Source organism: Periophthalmus magnuspinnatus, chromosome 7, assembly GCF_009829125.3.
Source record: "Periophthalmus magnuspinnatus isolate fPerMag1 chromosome 7, fPerMag1.2.pri, whole genome shotgun sequence".
Classification (NCBI taxonomy): Eukaryota; Metazoa; Chordata; class Actinopteri; order Gobiiformes; family Gobiidae; genus Periophthalmus; species Periophthalmus magnuspinnatus.
The window spans coordinates 13400460-13417083 of NC_047132.1; the positions used below are offsets into that span (position 1 = coordinate 13400460).

The window sequence follows — 16624 nt, forward strand, 5'->3', positions numbered from 1 at the left end:
CATGTTGTATTTATGTAGTAGTAGTACTTTTTGTAGTAGTACATGTTGTTTTGGTGAAACTTAATGAGACAAGCTCATGTTTAGAACTGGTACTACAGGAGAGAAAAATACTGCTATTCACAAATATATTTACACTGATAATGAGGAGAGAGAGAAAGAAAAGAGGGGGAGAGAGAGGAGGGGGAAGGAAAAATACTGCCATTTACAAATATATTTATACTGATAATGAGGAGAGAGGGAGAGAAACACACTGTGAGTAACAAATATATTTACTCTGTTAATGAGAAGAGAGAGGAGGAGAAAGAGGAGAGAGGGGTAGAAGGAGAGCAGGAAGGAGAGGGAAGAGAAGGAGAAGAGAGGAGGCAAAGAGGAGAGAAAGAGAAGGAGCCGTAGGGAGAGAGGGAAAAGATGAGAGCATGAGAGAACGGAAGAAAGGGAGAATGAGGGAAGGATGGACTTTGATAATAAGGAAAGAGAGAAGAGAGGGAGGGAGAGAGGGAGGGGGGACTCCACTAACAAGGAAAGAGAGAGACAGACAGAAATGAGGAGAGGGGAAGAGAGTGGGAGAGAGAGGGAGAAGGAGGAGTAGGAGAGAGAGGGGGACTCCACTAACAAGGAGAGAGAGAATGAGGAGAGGGGAGCAGAGAGACAAGGCTTTGCTAATGAGAGAGAGAGGAGAGGAAGACAGAGAGAGGGGGAGGGGGGTAAGGAGAAAGAGAGGGAGAAAGGATATGAGAAGGGACACAAGAGCTCTACAGATGAGGAAAGAGAGGGAGGGAAGAGAGGGGAGCATGAGGGAGTAAAAGTGGAAAAGAGGAGAGGAGGAGAGAGAGAAAGATGGAGAGAGAGAGGTTTTGTGTTAAGGACATGATTATCGCTCATACCGTTCTGCTCTCTCTGTGATTACAACAAAAACAAACACAACAACCTGTCTCCACGGCAACAGCAACGCTCAGGTACAAGACACGAAAAGAGAGAGAGGGAAAGGAAGAGAGAAGGAAGAAACAGCAACGCTCAGGTACAAGACAGGAAAAGAGAGAGAGGGAAAGGAGGAGAGAAGGAAGAAACAGCAATGCTCAGGTACAAGACAGGAAAAGAGAGAGAGGGAAAGGAGGAGAGAAGGAAGAAACAGCAATGCTCAGGTACAACATGAGAAAAGAAAGAGGGATGGAACGTAGGTGAGAAGGGGAGAAGGAAGAAACAGTAATGTGAGAAACAGCAAAACTCAGGTCTGACAAGAGAAAAGAGAGAGGGGGGTGGGTGAAGGAGATAAAAAAGCAACAGCAACACGTCTGTATAACACGAGAAATGAGCGAGAGAAGGAAGAAACAGCAACCCTCAGGCACAACATGAGAAAAGAGAGAGACAGAGAGAAAGAGAGAGGGAGGGGTCAACACTTCGGTACAATATGGGAAACAAGAATGAAGAGAGGAATGAGAGAGAGAGAGAGAGAAAGCAACAGCCCCACTCACGTCAACAAAACAGAGAGAGACGCTATTACAAATGGAACCTGATGTTTTAATCTAATACAAACAACAGCTTCAAAAGAGAAGACAAACTGAACATTTTAGAAATGACCATTTTATACCCGCCCTGTTCAAACTGTTCAGATCTTTATCCATGTTCTAGTCGTTTCTTCTCATTGAGCCTCTGAAGTTGTATTTGGAGTGATTCATGTTTGAGTTTAATCTTTAATCAACTATTTTCAAGATACTATTTTGTCGATCTACCCCCATTTTCACCTCCACCGGTACACGCCCACTGTGACGTACACGCCCACTGTGACGTACACGCCCACTGTGACGAACACGCCCACTGTGACGTACACGCCCACTGTGACGTACACGCCCACTGTGACGAACACGCCCACTGTGACGTACACGCCCACTGTGACGAACACGCCCACTGTGACGAACAAGCGCATTGTGACGCACTTCCTTCTCCAGTTTTATTTTCTTAATAAGGATTAAAACTATAGAGATACAAGCACAAAAGGAGTTAAACACGTTTTATTGTCCAGACTTTCTCTAACTCTTTGGATGCTGCAGGTTAAAGCGGTCAGAAGCAGAAGTGGGCGGGGCTAGAATAAGGTGGACAGTTTCCCAGAGTCTAATCCCAGATTACAGCCGTTTGGATCAGAACACATCTATGGATTATCCAGACCATACAGAGGATTAAAGCCTCATTGACACACAGGGAGGGCATCTGACAGACGGGAAGAGAGAGAGGGAGAGAGAGAGAAGGGCAGGAGAGAGAAGGAGAAAAGGAGAAGGACACAGGGAGGGCATCTGACACAGAGACTCTCCCAAGTTTCACTGATTTCAGAGGTTTTCATGTCACTGAAGGTACAGTCAAACCACAGCAGGTTTTAGACCCATTCTATTGACTGCAGAAAGTCACAAGGACGTCAGAGTCTCCTACTCAGAGAAGATCTTATCCTGCTTTTATAAATGGACATAGCTAACCTGCTAGCATAGTCTGTATATATAAATAGCTAACATGATCACTTCCTGTTTGGAAGTGATCAAGGGCGCACTTCCAGCTCCAATTCACTTTCTTCCTCTCTCTCTGTAACTGCTGCTCGTCATTTTGCTCTTAAAATGTTCGTATTAACCCACTCTACATGATCGTGGGGTTTTTATTTTGTTATTTTGATCCCTCTACATGGATATCTATGGCAGAATGTTCAGCGGTTACCACGGTGATGTAATATACGCATTAGAAAACACTGCGAAAAAAATTTTAAGATTAAGTCTGAAAACTCTAAAAAAGAAAAAAAAAAAAAAGTAATTTAAGGAGCAGATCTTCAGGAGCCTGTGATCAGTCTGTGCTCATGGTCCTGTTTAGGATTTTGATTTTTACACAAAAAGGTGAGAGTGACCAACTGAAAAACTGTTGGCTAATGCTAATGCTAATTGTAGTTAGCTTGTGACTGTAATGTTGTTTGAGAGGGACTTGTTAGCATCACAGACTGAGGGAATGTTGATGACATCAGCTGCAGAGTAAAGTGGAGTTTTGAAGGACACAATAAACTCCAGCTCCACTTGAGGCCGTGAGCCGCTCTGTTTGTGCAGCATGTTTTATGTCGTCTCTGCTCCATCCTTCACTGTCTCCTCCTCTCTCTCACTCTCTCCTCTCTCTTTCTCTCTCCCCCATCCTCTCTCTCCTCTCTGCTCCCTCTCTCTCTACTCCTCTCTCATTCTCTCCCGTTTTTCTCTCCTCCTCTTTCTCTGTCCTCCTCCTCCTCTCTGCTCACTCTCTCTCCCTCATGCTCTCTCTCTCCCTTTCTCCTCCTCCTCCTCCCTCTCTCTCCTCCTGTCTGTTCCTGCTCTCTTTCCCTCATGGTCTCTGCTCCACCCCTCTCTCCTCCATCTCCCTCTCTCTCCTCCTCTCCGCTCCCTCTCTCTCCACCTCCTCCTCCTCCTCTCTCCACTTCTCCCTCTCTGCTTCACACCTCTCTCCTCCTCCTCCCTCTCTCTCCTCCTCTCTGCTCCCTCCCCCTCTCTCCCTCATGCTCTCTTTCCCTCCCTCTCTGCTCCACCCCTCTCTGCTCCCTCTCTCCTCCTCTCTGCTCCATTCCAGATGGAGATCCAAGTCCAGAGGGAGGATTCTGTTCTCTCTTTGAAATGTTGCCAGGTTTATATAGAAAAATAAGTCAAATACATCATAATTTTTCAGATTCAGTGTTTTTAGACGTGTGAAACAGATGCATTTATGATCTGTTTGCTCGATGAACTGTTGGACTCCTGTTGAACAAAGACTGTCACATAATGAAACTTTTCAGTAAAAACCTTAAAACAAGAAAATCTGGTTCATTTTAAACAGTTTGGTCCAAAGTTCCTCCTCACTGACCTTATGCATTCAGACCATCCCAATCACTCACCACAATGAGTTTATAAGCACTTTTCACAACTCTCACAGACCAGAGCAGAGTTTTAACATCACGGTAAAGCTTATAACATCTAACTAGCATGCCAACAGCGCACTTCCAGAACAAAACACTCACTTAATTAGACACAGACAGCACACAGTGGACTTATTTTGACCTGAAGATCTGCTCATGGCACACCTCTGTACAGAGAGACACATTTAGCTCAAACACACAGGGACAAACGGGGACAGGCCTTTTACAGACGCCATTATAAACACACAGAGACAAACGGGGACAGGCCTTTTACAGACGCCATTATAAACACACAGGGACAAACAGGGACAGGCCTTTTACAGACGCCATTATAAACACAGAGACAAACGGGGACAGGCCTTTTACAGACGCCATTATAAACACACAGGGACAAACGGGGACAGGCCTTTTACAGACGGCATTATAAACACACAGGGACAAACAGGGACAGGCCTTTTACAGACGCCATTATAAACACAGAGACAAACGGGGACAGGCCTTTTACAGACGCCATTATAAACACACAGGGACAAACGGGGACAGGCCTTTTACAGACGCCATTATAAACACACAGGGACAAACGGGGACAGGCCTTTTACAGACGCCATTATAAACACAGAGACAAACGGGGACAGGCCTTTTACAAACGCCATTATAAACACACAGGGACAAACGGGGACAGGCCTTTTACAGACGCCATTATAAACACAGAGACAAACGGGGACAGGCCTTTTACAGACGCCATTATAAACACACAGGGACAAACGGGGACAGGCCTTTTACAGACGCCATTATAAACACACAGGGACAAACGGGGACAGGCCTTTTACAGACGCCATTATAAACACAGAGACAAACGGGGACAGGCCTTTTACAAACGCCATTATAAACACACAGGGACAAACGGGGACAGGCCTTTTACAGACGCCATTATAAACTACAGGCAAATGACAGAATGATATTTTAGAAAGAATTAATTAAGACGCCATTAAAGAGGAGCTCTAATTAACCAACCCACACAGCACCAGCAGCAGATGCAAAAACCCAATAAAAACAACAACTAATGAACCATTTTCAAAGCGGCCATTTTGTGACAGATGTTAAAACATTTATTACTCAAAATGAAGTCTCCAAAACAGCTGAAAGCGCAGCGTTTGTGAAAAGACAGCCAGCTAAAATCCCAGGCAACTTTTCAATAAAAATAACAACAATATGGATTTTAAAGACATAAAGCTCCTATGTCACACAATCCATCTTCTAATACTGTTCCCTCCTCAAAAACAGACCTGGAGTTGTGTTTTGTTTCATTCACACATGTTTGAGTAACACTTTATTATTAGTCTGTCTACATCTCCAAAGCTCAAAATGCTCTGATCCACCTTGTGATGTCATGAAGTGGTAGTCTTCAAGTTAACAGCTCCTTTTACCTTTAGTTCAGTAGAAATTGGAAATTCCAGCTCTGAAATGATACAAATGATTCTAGTGAAGGTGTGTGGAGTTTAAAAACACAGTGGAGCACTTCCACATAACATCACAGTGTTTTCTGTTTGAGAGAAGAACTCAGCCTAAATATACAGGGTTTGTGTTAAACATGTGTGAATGAAACTAAACATAACTCCAGGTCTGTTTGTGATGAGGAAACATTAAAACGGAGGCCAGAGAATAGAGTCATATGGACTCTTTAACATTTCAATAAAACAGCAGTTGTATCTTTAAGTTCAAGTGCAAAAAGCTGCTCTCCAAATCAATAAATAATTAAAAACCACCATAAAAAAGACTTGAATTTATAAAAATCCTGATCTGAGCTGTATCCGTCACTATGACGACCTGATGACCTCATCCTCCTGCAGGTGATTGGTCACACTCACCCATGGGGACATATCTGATGTTTATTTCAATTATTCAGAAATGTCATGAGACCAATTAAATTGCACTATGTACTTTTCTGATCTATCTATTTACTTGTGTATCTGTCATGATTTTATCCAATTACAGTTGTTCTTATTCCTTTAAAAATATACATATGGTGAATGAGTTTGCCTCTCCACAGATCTGACCTGTTACTTGTCCTGGTGATGTTACCAGGTCGTCACCGTGGAGATATGATGTAAATGTGATGTTTTACTCTGTTTTACTCTGAAACCTTCTCTGCTTTGGAAACTCTCGTTCATAAAATGTGTAAATAAAGTTTTGACTGGATTGAGGCTGAGCGTTAGTGTCGTTATGGAGACAAAAGTTACATAATCTTTTCCACCGAGGCGCTGGTTCTGTGCTGTGCCAGCGCTTTTCCAACCAAAAGAGCTAGTGTCTGTCACCATAGCGACACAGTGTTTACTAGCCGTTAGCATTTGTTTTACTTTTTTCTCTTAATTACTCCCCAGTTATTTTCTGTGTTTCAGCTCAGACTGTTTCAGGTTCTGTTTGATTTAATGAGAGTGAACTGTAATCTGTATCTTCTATCAGAACATAGACTGTATGTAAATGGACATCACTCAGCTGATAGTTCCCACGTTACAAACAGGAAGTGATCATGAGTGCACTTCCAGCTCCATCGGCTCTGGCTCCAATTCACTTTCTCTGTAAAAACTGTATCCCCTCTCTCTGTAACTGCTGCTGTCAGACTCATCATTTTGGTCTTAAATGTTCATATTTAACCTGCTCTACATGATCCTGGGGTTTTTATTTCACTCTTATGTCTGTAAATCAAGATATGAACAATAATAACAGACAAATCAGACGCCTTCTTTCCCTGAGGTCACTCCTGCTCGCATTAGCAACAGGGTTTATTGACAGTGTTGCTAAGCGTCCGCTCCCTGCTAAACCAGTGGTGCGGGAGGGAAGGGCCGTTACCTTTAACAGTCTCGCTCTCGATTGGCTCTTTGGTTGCTATGATACTCGTGGTTGGAATTCCAAATATGGGACTTGGCTCCAGACTAGTCGCTGTGGGTAACGTCATACTCACTTCTTTATACAGACTATGGTCACACTGGATCTTTAAATAGTTTGACTGGTAAATAACAGCTCAAACTCGATTAATATAAAGTCCAACTCATTTAAATTATAATTAAATGTTTTTCGTTGAAGTAAACTCTTACCTCTCTCGATGGCCGTCACCCCCATGGCGGGTTGTCCCAGCCCGGCTCGGCGTTCCCACTTCCCTTCGTCTGGATGGTAAACTTCCACGGAGGCGAGCGGCGTCTGCTGTCGATCCATCCCCCCGAGCACCATGACCTGCCCCCCCTGTGTGACCACGGCCGACGCCCCCGCCCTCGCCGTGGGCAGGGCGGGCAGTGAGGTCCAGCTCTGATGCCCGACGTCCAGCACCTCCACAGCGTCCAGAGGGACCCCCCCCTCCCCGCAGCCGCCCAGCACGTAGAGCGCCCCCTGCAGCCGCACCGCCGCACAGTACACACGCCGCTGCGACATCGGGGGGAGGGACGACCACGACAGGCACTTCACCGGGCTCACCGCCATCTCGGGGACCGGCATGTCTGTGGGGGCGGGGCCAGGGGGCGGAGCATCACAGGGTGCCGCAAGGGCAGGGGCCAAGCCTTAGTCCTGATGATGTCACGTGAGGGGAGGGGCCAAGCCTTAGTCCTGATGATGTCACGTGAGGGGAGGGGCCAAGGCTTAGTCCTGATGATGTCACGTGAGGGGAGGAGCCAAGCCTTAGGTAATATCACAGTAGAGGAGGGGGCGGGGCCAAGAGGGAAACTACAGGGTTAGCAGCTTTTACACAGAATAAGACCCCATTGGAGACACAGTGAGGACATCAGACACACGGGGAGGGCATCTGGCACATTTAGCTCTCACTGAAGACAGGAGATTGCCTAAAAAACTTGGGGATATTGTTTTAAGTTTAGGTAAAGCCGCTCACATTATTTTGGTGATTTGTCAAACTGTGAGTAAAAAGAACATGGGATTTGACTCGTGTTTGTTCCTTAAGTCAAAAATCGCGATGAAAATTTTATATTTCTTCACAAAAAAATGCTCGACTAAAACTCCACTTTGTAAAATCCATGTCCCAGCTCCAGAAACGGACAGAGTTTGGTTTGTTCCTAATGATCCGAAAGGCAAGAGCGAGCGGGAGGAGGTGAGAGAGGACAGGTCAACACTCCTCCATCAGATATGTCTCTCTCTCTCTGTTCTTCTCTGGTCCGGTGCCTTATTCATGCGCTTTTGTCCCTGAAGACTAAAAGACGGAGGAGAGCCTGAAAAACAGAGAGAGGGAGAGAGATAAGTGAAGGTAAAGCTCTGGTTCACATGTGTCGTATTAAAGGTCTATAATCACACTTTTCTCTGACCTCTGACCCTCATCACAAACAGACCTGGAGTTGTGTTTTGTTTCATTCCATCTCCATGGAGACAAGCAGCTAGCGCCACAAAGTTAAGTTACAGGTCAGATCTGTGGACAGGCGTGTTGGTCAAGCTAGTTTTCATACATAAAAACACCTGTAATAGAATAAATGTAAGATGAATGACGTTAATGCCACACTCTGGAACATTCTAGTAAGGGCATTTTCCTCTGCATTTGACCCATCCTTCAGTGTCTCTGGTCTAACTGGACCAGGAGCCCTCTGGTTGTGAGGCGAGAGTGCTGCTCAGCCTGTGACACCGTGTAAAGGAGAAGCATCAGATTTGAGCTTTGTGTTTGAGAATGAAACTAAAAAAAACGAAAGAACAAACTGATCATGATTCACACACAGAGGCTGCATCTGTCTGAGAGAAAAACACAACAGAGAAGGGGGGGAGAGGGAGAAAGAGAGAGAGACAGAGAGAGAGAGGGAGAGATGGAGGGAGAAGGGTGGAGAGGGGGAGGGAAAGAGAATACTGCAGGAAAGAGAGGGGAGGCGAGAGAAAGAGACTGAAATGAGAAACATGACAGAAATGCCAAGAGCGTAATATAGCCATCCCTCCTCTCCTCTCCTCTATGTTTTATTCATCCTTTTCCCTGTCTTCTAAATCTCCATCTATTTTCTCCTTCTCACTCTTTTTCTTTTGCCTCTTCCTCCCTTCTCTCTTATTCTCTCTCATCCCCCCTCTTCCTCTTTTTCACCTACTACATCCGCCTCGTCCCCGTTTCTCTATATCCCATCTCCTTCTCTCTCTATCTCCTCTCTCTCTTTTTCTATCCTGTCTCCTTCCCTCCCTCGCTCTCTCTTTCACTCTCCCTTCTGTTGCATTCTCTCCCTCTTCTTGGTTTCTCTCTTTCTCTCTCCACTCCCCTCACTCTGTCTCCCTCTCTCTCCTCTTTCACCTTGTCTCCCCCTCTCTCCCTGTCTCCCTCTCTCTCTCCTCCTGTCTCTATGTTTTATTCATCCTTCCCTTGTCTTCTTGCCCTCCCTCTGTTTTTCCTCCTCTTTGTCATTCTTTCTGAGATTGGTCTTAGAAAAACTGTGAAGACTTGAGCCCCGAGGCGTCAGAAACAAGATGGAGGTCAAACAGGAAACAAATACGACACGAGAAACACCAAGAAACGAAAAGAGATGACAATAAACGTCAAGAAACGTCAAGACACAACACGAAACGACGAGAAAAGACAAGAAACGACAAGAAACAACAAGAAAAACATTAAAGCCGCAAGCATGTCCAAGAACAAAACATCTGACAGAGAGAGGCAGGGAGGGCATCTGACACTAAACCAGTACTAAACTTGAGCTAAAGCAGGACTAAATCAGATCTAAACAAGAACTAAACCAAGACTAAACCAGGACTAAACTAGGAATAAACCTCCATGAATACTGCAATACAGCTTTTTTGGTCCTGGTTTAGTCCTGGTCTAGTCCTGGTCTAGTTCTGGTTTAGTCATGGTTTAGTCCTGTTCTAGTCCTGTTCTAGTCCTGTTCTAGTCCTGTTCTAGTCCTGTTCTAGTCCTGGTTTAGTCCTGGTTTAGTCCTGTTTTAGTCCTGGTTCAGTCCTGGTTCAGTCCTGGTTCAGTCCTGGTTCAGTCCTGGTTCAGTCCTGGTTCAGTCCTGGTTCAGTCCTGGTTCAGTCCTGGTTCAGTCCTGGTTCAGTCCTGGTTCAGTCCTGGTTCAGTCCTGGTTCAGTCCTGGTTTAGTCCTGTTCTAGTCCTGGTTCAGTCTTGGTTCAGTCCCGGTTCAGTCCCGGTTCAGTCCTGGTTTAGTCCTGGTTTAGTCCTGGTTTAGTCCTTTAGCATTGAGGCTAAAGCAGTGGCTAAATGTCCTGATGCTAACCTGTTATGTAAATCCCTCTGGAATCAACTCCAAAAGCAGAAACAAAACAAAACTCACTGAGGCTGGTGTTTAAAACTCAACAAAAGTGAACAAAACTGAGCCAAAGGAAATCAACAACATCAGCTAAATCATCTGAGGGAAACTCAAATGTTCAGATAATTTCATATTGTTACATAAAACTCCACTTTATACTCACAGGGGGAAAAGGAACTACGACTTTTATTCATGTAACAGTACTGTCACTCTGTACAGTACTTTACTCAAGTAAAATCATTCAGGTCTGATTCAATCTGTTGTGTTCAGATCTTTATCCATGTTCTAGTCGTTTCTTCTCATTGAGCCTCTGAAGTTGTATTTGGAGAGTTAAAAATAAAAGGAAACATGGTGATTTAAATATGTTATGTTTTACAGTTAATACCTCATAGAAATAAAATACCTCCTCTTTAATACCCCATAAAAGTCAAATACCCCCTCATCTCATTATACACATTACTGGCTCCGCCTCTCTCTCTCTCTGTTGACCTGCTCTTCTTCCAGGCACTTGTCGCTTTCGTTGTAATGACACAATCACTGTAAAAATCAATAGAACAAGCGGGCGGCCATCTCGTTAAGGTCACACAGAGACGAGGGCCTCTAGAGGTCAATAAAGGTCACCACAGCTTGTTATGCTGAGGAGATTATGTCTGGACACAAACACAGAACGATGATTAGCTCTGGGTATGGAGAGAGGGAGAGAGAGAGGGAGAGAGGGGGATAATGACTGGTTTCACTTAAGGACATGACGCCTGTTACGTCACTGAGCCAGGGTTGCAAGGTTTCAGTGACAAAACCTGCACCTGAGCAATCAAAAAATCACCCAAAACTGTACGGCACGGCGAGATTTTCCACACTATTTACAAAAGTAGCGCTCCTCACACAGCCCCGCCTCCTCCCCTCTCTCTGTGTCACCCGCTCCATGCTAAACTAGCGGTGTGGGCGGGAAGGGGCGCTACCTTCAACAGCCTCGCTCCAGATTGGCTCTTTGGTTGCTATGATACTTGCTTTGAGCTTCATTTGGACCCAAACACAGTGGGTGATGTCGCACTCACTTAGTCCACTTCTTCATACAGTCTAATGGACCAGACTGATACAAAATGTTTGACTATCCCAGAATTCCAGCTCTTGTCCTGAATCCTGTTCCAAAAATCTGATCATCCCAGGATCGTTAGTGTTTGGTCAGAGTCAGAGTTCCCCAAACATCTGGTCAACAAACTAAACCAATTTATTAAATGAACTCATCGAACAGCAGATTCTCACAGTGGCACATGTTCAGGCTGTGAGCAGAAGAGAGTCCCTCACTTCAGACTGAGCGAGTGAATAATGGACGGAAGGGTAGAACATCTGGAGAAGTGCTTTCAGATCAGATGTGGCTCTTTTATCATGAGTTTGATTTGAAATTATTTTAGATAATACATATGCTAACACACGCTAACACATATGCTAATACACACACTTAAAGAGATGGTAATGAACACGCCAAGAAACATGCTAATACACATGCTAATACACATGCTCCATTTCTATACTGTAGAAGAGCATGGCACACCTGAGGGCAGACCCATCAGGAAGCTAACGCTAACGCTAAAGATGTCATTATATCGGTTACTATGGCAACTGCACTGTACACACAGGACAAAACTTATTACAAGGATGGTTCAAATGTCAAATAATTTGCTGAGCTGGGGATCACAAAAATGGGTCAGATGTGTCAGATGCCCTCCCATCAGCCTGTATCCCTGTGTGTCAGAGGCTCTCCCAGACTGTCCCTGTGTGTCAGATGCCCTCCCTGTGTGTCAGATGCCCTCCCCGTGTGTCAGGTGCCCTCCCCGTGTGTCAGGTGCCCTCCCCGTGTGTCAGATGCCCTCCCCGTGTGTCAGATGAGTTACATAAAACATTTGTTCCTCTTTGAGCTTTGAGCCGTGTTCATTCGACTGCATGGTGTTAGCACATAGACTCCCCAGGGGACACCGCGTCGCTAACATGCTAACCACATGCTATAGCACACGCTAAGAGACATGCTAAGGGACTCACCAAGGGACACACTAAGGCACGCACTAAGGCACACACTAACACGACTCGCTAACAGCTGAGGCGTGTGGTGTGAGCTTTGACATGATGAGCTCTGACAGTCTGCTGAATATAACGCTAATGTTCTTGTGTATCGTGTGTACTTGTACTTCACATGTGTGTTACAGCTTCAAAAAGAAAGTTTTATATTATATTAAATTATTATAAACAAATGTTTGAAACGATGTGACTGAGGTGAAATGAGGTGTGAGCTGAGTGTGACGTCACCCACAGTGTTCAGCTCCAGTCAAATGAAGCTCATCGAGGCGAGAGCAGTTATTGAGGCACATTTGGAGCACAGGTCCATATTTGGAATTCACGCTGCAAGTATCATAGCAACCAAAGAACCAATCAGGACCGAGGCTGTTGAAGGTAACCTGCCTGACTTCACCTGGTATTTCTGTGACATTAAAATCCCGAGAAGCACATGAATGCAGCATAAATCAGAACTCAACTAATCCAGGTCTATAGGACTAAACCAGGACTAAACCAGGACTGAGCCAGGACTGAGCCAGGACTAAAGCAGGACTAAAGCAGGTCTAAAGCAGGTCTAAAGCAGGACTAAAGCAGGACTAAACTAGGACTAAAGCAGGACTAAACTAGGACTAAAGCAGGACTAAAGCAGGACTAAAGCAGGACTAAAGCAGGACTAAAGCAGGACTAAAGCAGGTCTAAACCAGGACTAAACCAGGACTGAGCCAGGACTGAGTCAGGACTGAGTCAGGACTAAAGCAGGACTAAAGCAGGTCTAAAGCAGGTCTAAAGCAGGACTAAAGCAGGACTAAACTAGGACTAAAGCAGGACTAAACTAGGACTAAAGCAGGACTAAACTAGGACTAAAGCAGGACTAAAGCAGGACTAAAGCAGGACTAAAGCAGGTCTAAAGCAGGACTAAACTAGGACTAAAGCAGGACTAAAGCAGGACTAAAGTAGGACTGAAGCAGGACTAAACTAGGACTAAACTAGGACTGAACTAGGACTAAAGCAGGACTAAAGCAGGACTAAACTAGGACTAAAGCAGGACTAAACTAGGACTAAAGCAGGACTAAAGCAGGACTAAACTAGGACTAAAGCAGGACTAAAGCAGGTCTAAAGCAGGACTAAAGCAGGTCTAAAGCAGGACTAAACAAGGACTAAAGCAGGACTAAAGCAGGACTAAAGCAGGTCTAAAGCAGGACTAAAGCAGGACTAAAGCAGGACTAAACTAAGACTAAAGCAGGACTAAAGCAGGACTAAACTAGGACTAAAGCAGGACTAAAGCAGGTCTAAAGCAGGTCTAAAGCAGGTCTAAATCAGGTCTAAAGCAGGTCTAAAGCAGGTCTAAATCAGGTCTAAAGCAGGTCTAAATCAGGTCTAAAGCAGGTCTAAAGCAGGACTAAAGCAGGACTAAAGCAGGACTAAAGCAGGACTAAAGCAGGTCTAAAGCAGGTCTAAAGCAGGTCTAAATCAGGACTAAAGCAGGTCTAAATCAGGTCTAAAGCAGGTCTAAAGCAGGTCTAAAGCAGGACTAAAGCAGGACTAAAGCAGGTCTAAAGCAGGTCTAAAGCAGGTCTAAATCAGGACTAAAGCAGGACTAAAGCAGGACTAAAGCAGGACTAAAGCAGGTCTAAAGCAGGTCTAAAGCAGGTCTAAAGCAGGTCTAAAGCAGGTCTAAAGCAGGACTAAAGCAGGTCTAAAGCAGGTCTAAAGCAGGTCTAAAGCAGGTCTAAAGCAGGTCTAAAGCAGGACTAAAGCAGGATTAAAGCAGGACTAAACCAGGACTGAGCCAGGACTGAGTCAGGACTGAGTCAGGACTAAAGCAGGACTAAAGCAGGTCTAAAGCAGGTCTAAAGCAGGACTAAAGCAGGACTAAACTAGGACTAAAGCAGGACTAAACTAGGACTAAAGCAGGACTAAACTAGGACTAAAGCAGGACTAAAGCAGGACTAAAGCAGGACTAAAGCAGGTCTAAAGCAGGACTAAACTAGGACTAAAGCAGGACTAAAGCAGGACTAAAGTAGGACTGAAGCAGGACTAAATCAGGTCTAAAGCAGGTCTAAAGCAGGACTAAAGCAGGACTAAACTAGGACTAAAGCAGGACTAAAGCAGGACTAAAGTAGGACTGAAGCAGGACTAAACTAGGACTAAACTAGGACTGAACTAGGACTAAAGCAGGACTAAAGCAGGACTAAACTAGGACTAAAGCAGGACTAAACTAGGACTAAAGCAGGACTAAAGCAGGACTAAACTAGGACTAAAGCAGGACTAAAGCAGGTCTAAAGCAGGACTAAAGCAGGTCTAAAGCAGGACTAAACAAGGACTAAAGCAGGACTAAAGCAGGACTAAAGCAGGTCTAAAGCAGGACTAAAGCAGGACTAAAGCAGGACTAAACTAAGACTAAAGCAGGACTAAAGCAGGACTAAACTAGGACTAAAGCAGGACTAAAGCAGGTCTAAAGCAGGTCTAAAGCAGGTCTAAATCAGGTCTAAAGCAGGTCTAAAGCAGGTCTAAATCAGGTCTAAAGCAGGTCTAAATCAGGTCTAAAGCAGGTCTAAAGCAGGACTAAAGCAGGACTAAAGCAGGACTAAAGCAGGACTAAAGCAGGACTAAAGCAGGTCTAAAGCAGGTCTAAAGCAGGTCTAAATCAGGACTAAAGCAGGTCTAAATCAGGTCTAAAGCAGGTCTAAAGCAGGTCTAAAGCAGGACTAAAGCAGGACTAAAGCAGGTCTAAAGCAGGTCTAAAGCAGGTCTAAATCAGGACTAAAGCAGGACTAAAGCAGGACTAAAGCAGGACTAAAGCAGGTCTAAAGCAGGACTAAACTAGGTCTAAAGCAGGACTAAACTAGGACTAAAGCAGGTCTAAAGCAGGTCTAAAGCAGGTCTAAAGCAGGACTAAAGCAGGTCTAAAGCAGGTCTAAAGCAGGTCTAAAGCAGGTCTAAAGCAGGTCTAAAGCAGGACTAAAGCAGGATTAAAGCAGGAAACCATTAAACTCACAGCTGTGACATTAAAATCCTGAAATTTGTCTTTTTCATATAATTTTTTCTATTTTTTATTTTTGTTGAGCCTAAAACGTCTAAAGGGCACTGCAGATGTTTGAGGCTCTGGGCTCAAACCAAATCCATAAACGATTTTTATAAAACGACAAAAGAACGAGTGATGACGACGGACACAAGTGTGAAAAGAAAGATTTAAACAGCAATGAATAAATAATGAGACTGTCAAGATGGTTAGGCATGGACTGAGGGAACGAGGGAGGAGAGGGAGAGAGAGGAGAGGCATGGACTGAGGGAACGAGGGAGGAGAGGGAGAGAGAGGAGAGGCATGGACTGAGGGAACGAGGGAGGAGAGGGAGAGAGAGGAGAGGCATGTACAGAGGGAACGAGGGAGGAGAGGGAGAGAGGGAGAGAGGGAGAGGCATGGACTGAGGGAACGAGGGAGAAGAGGGAGAAGGGAGAGGCATGGACCGAGGGAACAAGGGAGGAGAGGGAGAAAGGGAGAGGCATGGACTGAGGGAACGAGGGAGGAGAGGGAGAGAGGGAGAGGCATGGACTGAGGGAACGAGGGAGAAGAGGGAGAAGGGAGAGGCATGGACCGAGGGAACAAGGGAGGAGAGGGAGAAAGGGAGAGGCATGGACTGAGGGAACAAGAGAACAAGGGAATGAGAGAGAGAAAGAGAGGGAGAGAAAGAGAGAGACATGGAATGAGGGAGAGAAAGAGATAGCCATTGAACGAGGGAGAGAAAGAGATGGCCATTGAACGAGGGAGGGATAGAGGGAGAGAGACATTGAACGAGGGAGGGATGGAGGGAGAGAGGCGTGGAACAAAGGAACAAGGGAGAGAAAGAGAGAGACATGAAACGAGGGAATGAGAGGAACGGAGAGAGGTATGGAACAAGAGAACAAGTGAGAGAGGGAGAGAAAGAGAGGCATGGAATGAGAGAACGAGAGAACGAGGAAACAAAGGGGAGGGAGAGAGAGACATGGAACAAAGGAACAAGGGAGAGGCATGGAAGGAGGGAGAGAAAGAGAGGCATGGAATGAGGGAATGAGGGGAAGGGAGAGAGGCATGGAACAAGAGAACAAGAGAACAAGAGAGAGGGAGAGGCATGAAATGAGAGAACGAGGAGGAAGAGAGGGAGAGAGAGAAAGAGACATGGAACGAGGGAATGAGGAGAGGAGGGAAAATAGATGGAATGTGGGGGGGGCAGAAAAGAGGCATGGAAGAGGGAGAGGGGGAAGAGAGAGAGAAAACATAGATGGATGCATGGAATGAGAGAGAGGGGAGGAGAAGAAAAGAGAGGGAAGGAGGGAGAGGGGGAGGGAGAGAAAAGACAGAGGGATGGAAGCATGGGGTAGGGTGGTAGAACCAGAGAGGAGAAGTAGAGATGGGGAGAGGAAAGACAGAGAAGGGGAAATAAGAGAGGGACTGAGAGAGGGATGG

General features: G+C 45.3%; 2 protein-coding genes across 2 annotated transcripts in view; one reads left to right on the top strand and one right to left on the bottom strand.

Annotated features, from left to right (window-relative positions):
* Window positions 1-7393, bottom strand: part of LOC117373794 (kelch domain-containing protein 8B-like) — a 79586-nt gene extending 72193 nt beyond the window's left edge. Inside the window, exon 1 of the mRNA XM_033969900.2 lies at window positions 7000-7393. Within this exon, the coding sequence (XP_033825791.1) occupies window positions 7000-7393 (394 nt within the window). The remainder of the gene's footprint in view (window positions 1-6999) is intronic.
* LOC117373688 (troponin C, skeletal muscle) overlaps window positions 1-16624 on the top strand; it is a 277430-nt gene that overhangs the window by 3327 nt on the left and 257479 nt on the right. The window lies entirely within an intron of this gene.